Source organism: Leptosomus discolor, chromosome 4 (assembly GCF_034619465.1).
Source record: "Leptosomus discolor isolate bLepDis1 chromosome 4, bLepDis1.hap2, whole genome shotgun sequence".
In the NCBI taxonomy this organism is placed as follows: domain Eukaryota; kingdom Metazoa; phylum Chordata; class Aves; order Leptosomiformes; family Leptosomidae; genus Leptosomus; species Leptosomus discolor.
The window spans coordinates 68,849,685-68,853,116 of NC_141394.1; the positions used below are offsets into that span (position 1 = coordinate 68,849,685).

Sequence of the window (3,432 nt, forward strand, 5' to 3'; positions counted from 1 at the left end):
CCACAGCCACAATACCCTTTTCTGAGGACAGCTGTAAGGGGATATTACACTGAGATTTCATATCAACAGCCAAGAACATCTGGTAGATGTCAATCTTCAGTGACAAGCAGTTGAAAAGATAATCCAAAACGATGATATAACCAATTAATATCAGAGACTACACACACAAAATGTTGCTTGCAGAGAAAACTAGGCTGCAAGCAGAAGCAACCACAAAGGGATTTCAATCACATGCCTCCTGCGCTTCTTCCACCCCATATCCCAAGGGGAGCTAAGACAACTCCCAAACCAGTACCAGGGGCTTGATTTCCAAAGAGGCTCAATCCTAAGTACGTAACATTCACAAATCCCAGCATCTGGTTGAATGGCTTCCCCTGAAGCATGCTGACTATTGCAGATCCTATTTTTCCCTCATACACCATATAGGTGCCTTCAGTTCCCAGCTAGGCAGGATGGGGGAGGCCCCAGGTGAGGCTGGTCAGGACCATTAGGAGGGAGGGCTACTGAATCCGCACCCACAATTCAATTTAAATCTTCTTAGCTCATGGCACAGGTATTTTGAAAGGGTTAATGAATTCAAATGTCCATTTTGTGAGCCAAAACTTGAAATAAATATTGGTATTGCTTTTATTACCTTTGATCATTTTTCTTCGAAATAAGATCACTTCTGATTTCTGACCTGAAGGCTTACAAATCTTTCTAAATACAATATTCCATTTGATGTAAATGTTTCAATAGAAACAGAGCTTAAAATACTCTTTCACAATTTTTAAAGACTGCTTTAAAATGTTTTGTACAGTCAAAGCACTTAAAGTGTATTTCAGTTTCAGTAAATAAGTAAATAACTAAAAAAATACATCATCAACATTTTTTCTTTTTTTGGTTTGAATGAGTTCTCTAATGTCTACACTGGGAAATGCTGATTATTAGCATCATTTTCAAACACAATTATTATTTTTAGACACATTCAGTTCCTAATTCTATCACCAAACTCTTCATATTAATAGTATCTTTAAAAAGTAAGTTCAAGTGTAGAATTAAGTGGAAAGCTTTAATAGCTTGTAGATACCTATACTTGATATTCTTAGCTGCAGAGAGCAACAGCATCAGTTTTAATATTAAGAAAAAAAAAGGCATGAATCTAGCTGTAAGCAGAGCTATATAAAAGAGTTCATTTAAGTCAATCATTCCTATGAGCCTTGTTTTAATTAAAAAACTGTATTTTCTATACAGACTACTTTGCTTTTAAAATGATAGAGTTTAGCTGTTAGTCACTCTAACCATTCAAATAGGAACGTTAAAGTTTCAATACTTGTTGTAAACCTTTCAGGATGATAAATGAAAGATAGTAACCCCTTGATCAATGTAACTTTTATTTATTCATCTGGGAACATGGCAAGGAAACCATAGGCAACAACGCCGCCTAGGAAAACATGGATTTCACATAAACTGTTTTGGCAGAAACACGCATTTAAATAATCATCCAAATCACCACCTCACTATTTCTATCTTTAAAAAAAAAAACAACAACAAAAAGCCCAAACAAACAACCAAAAAACAGAGAAAAATAAACGTAAGATCTGAACAAACGAACAGCCTAGATTTTTGTTCTATTTAATGTCTATGCCAACCACATCTGTCCCTGATTTTAGAAGCTGTAATACTTAGCACTGACAATGGCACCTTTCACTTGCAAAAACATTATAAACACGAACTGACCGCAATTATACCACAACACCTCACCACAGCTAATGAACACGACTGCCTGGTCCTCTCCCAGCCTGGGGAAGTGCTGAATTAAGTTTGTGCTGCCAGCGGCCTGTATGACAGTGTACATCCTGCAAAGTGCTACACGCAGAAGTGAGTTTAGCAGGAAGTGATGGAACAAACTATAGTGTAAAGCCGAGCAGGTTTTTCCACTCAGTGCTAATATTTTGTTTTATAATCCAAGCAGAACTGACCAGGGCAGGATCCAATTCAATGTAAACCATTTGGAGTGAAAGGTGTTATTTTGCCTAGTGAAATCTCCCCCTCACAGTCCAGCTCACAGACAGAGTCAGTGGCAATCTCATGGTCAGGGGAGATCTGGGACATCCTATCGAAAGGGTCCTCACGGTTTTCCTCACAGTCAACCACATTTGGGATCATGTTAACATAAGCAGTCACTATCTCCTTATGGAAAAGGGTGTCCTGGTTGTAAGAGATAAGCTCGTTGCTTATATTAACAGTCTCCACTGGAGTACTAGAGCAAAACTGACCACATCCCAGGAGGTTGGAGAAGACCTTTCTAAAGTCAGCATTGAAGGCATAGATGATGGGGTTGAGAGAGGAGTTGGCCCAACCAAACCAGACGAAGATATTAAAGGTGGTCTCACTGACACAGGGAAGGCCAGCATGGGGGTCACTGGGTGGGCTCTCACAGAAGGGAACCATGCAGTTCAAGATGAAGAATGGCAACCAGCAGCAGACAAAGACACCCATGATAACGGAGAGAGTCTTCAACACCTTGGTCTCTTTCCTGATGGAGGACTTGAGGCTTGTGTGATGGTGGCAGTCAACGTGGCTGCTCCGGCAGCTCTGTGCATGCTCGGCTGCTCTCTCCAGGGAAGAGATACGACGAATCTGCACCTGGGCAATGCGATAGATTCGAGTGTAGGTAACTATCATGATAGCCACAGGGATATAAAAACTGATCAAGGAGGAGGAAATAGCGTAAGTCCTGTTGAGGCTGGAATCACAGCTCTCTGATGGTCCAGTGAGGGTATCATTGCCAGAGGTCCCATCAGAAGGTCTCATGGCTGCTAATGCCACCCACGTGGTGCTCATATCTTCCGCCCAGGTAGTGACAGCACCTGCTGCTGCCCAGCCAGTGCCAAATCCATCTCTAATATCACCAGTGGCAATAACATCCCCACCTTTGTGCCAGTTGAGCTGGACAGGGATGAAGGAGATGAGCACAGACAAAGCCCAAGCCACGCTGATCATCACCAGGGCCAACCGCTGGGTCATCTTCCTCTCATAGCGGAAAGGGCTGGAGATAGCCCAGTACCTGTCCACGCTAATCACGCACAGGTTCAGGATGGAGGCTGTGGAGCACATGATATCGAAGGCCACCCAGACGTTGCAGAAAGCCCCAAAGGGCCAGTACCCGGCCACCTCAGCCACCGCCTTCCAGGGCATGACAAGCAGAGCCACCAGCAGATCCGAGACAGCCAGGGACACGATGAAGATGTTGGTCACCTTGCTCCTCAGGTGCCGGTAGCGGACGATGGCCGCGCACACCAGCACGTTCCCAAAGAGCGTCCAGAGGATGAGCAGAGCCAGCAGGCTGCCCGCCGCCACCTGCGCCGCCCCGGGGGCGCCCGCCGGCCCCCGCGCCCCGCCGGGGGTCCCCGCCGCCGGCGGCAGCGGGCTCCGGCCGCCCCGCAGCAT

General features: G+C 44.8%; 1 protein-coding gene across 1 annotated transcript; it reads right to left on the minus strand.

The window, feature by feature from the left end:
• Positions 1-1,977: 1,977 nt before the first annotated feature.
• Positions 1,978-3,432, minus strand: DRD5 (dopamine receptor D5). The gene has a single exon (XM_009952104.2). It carries the CDS (start codon positions 3,430-3,432, stop codon positions 1,978-1,980), a length of 1,455 nt encoding a protein of 484 aa, XP_009950406.2.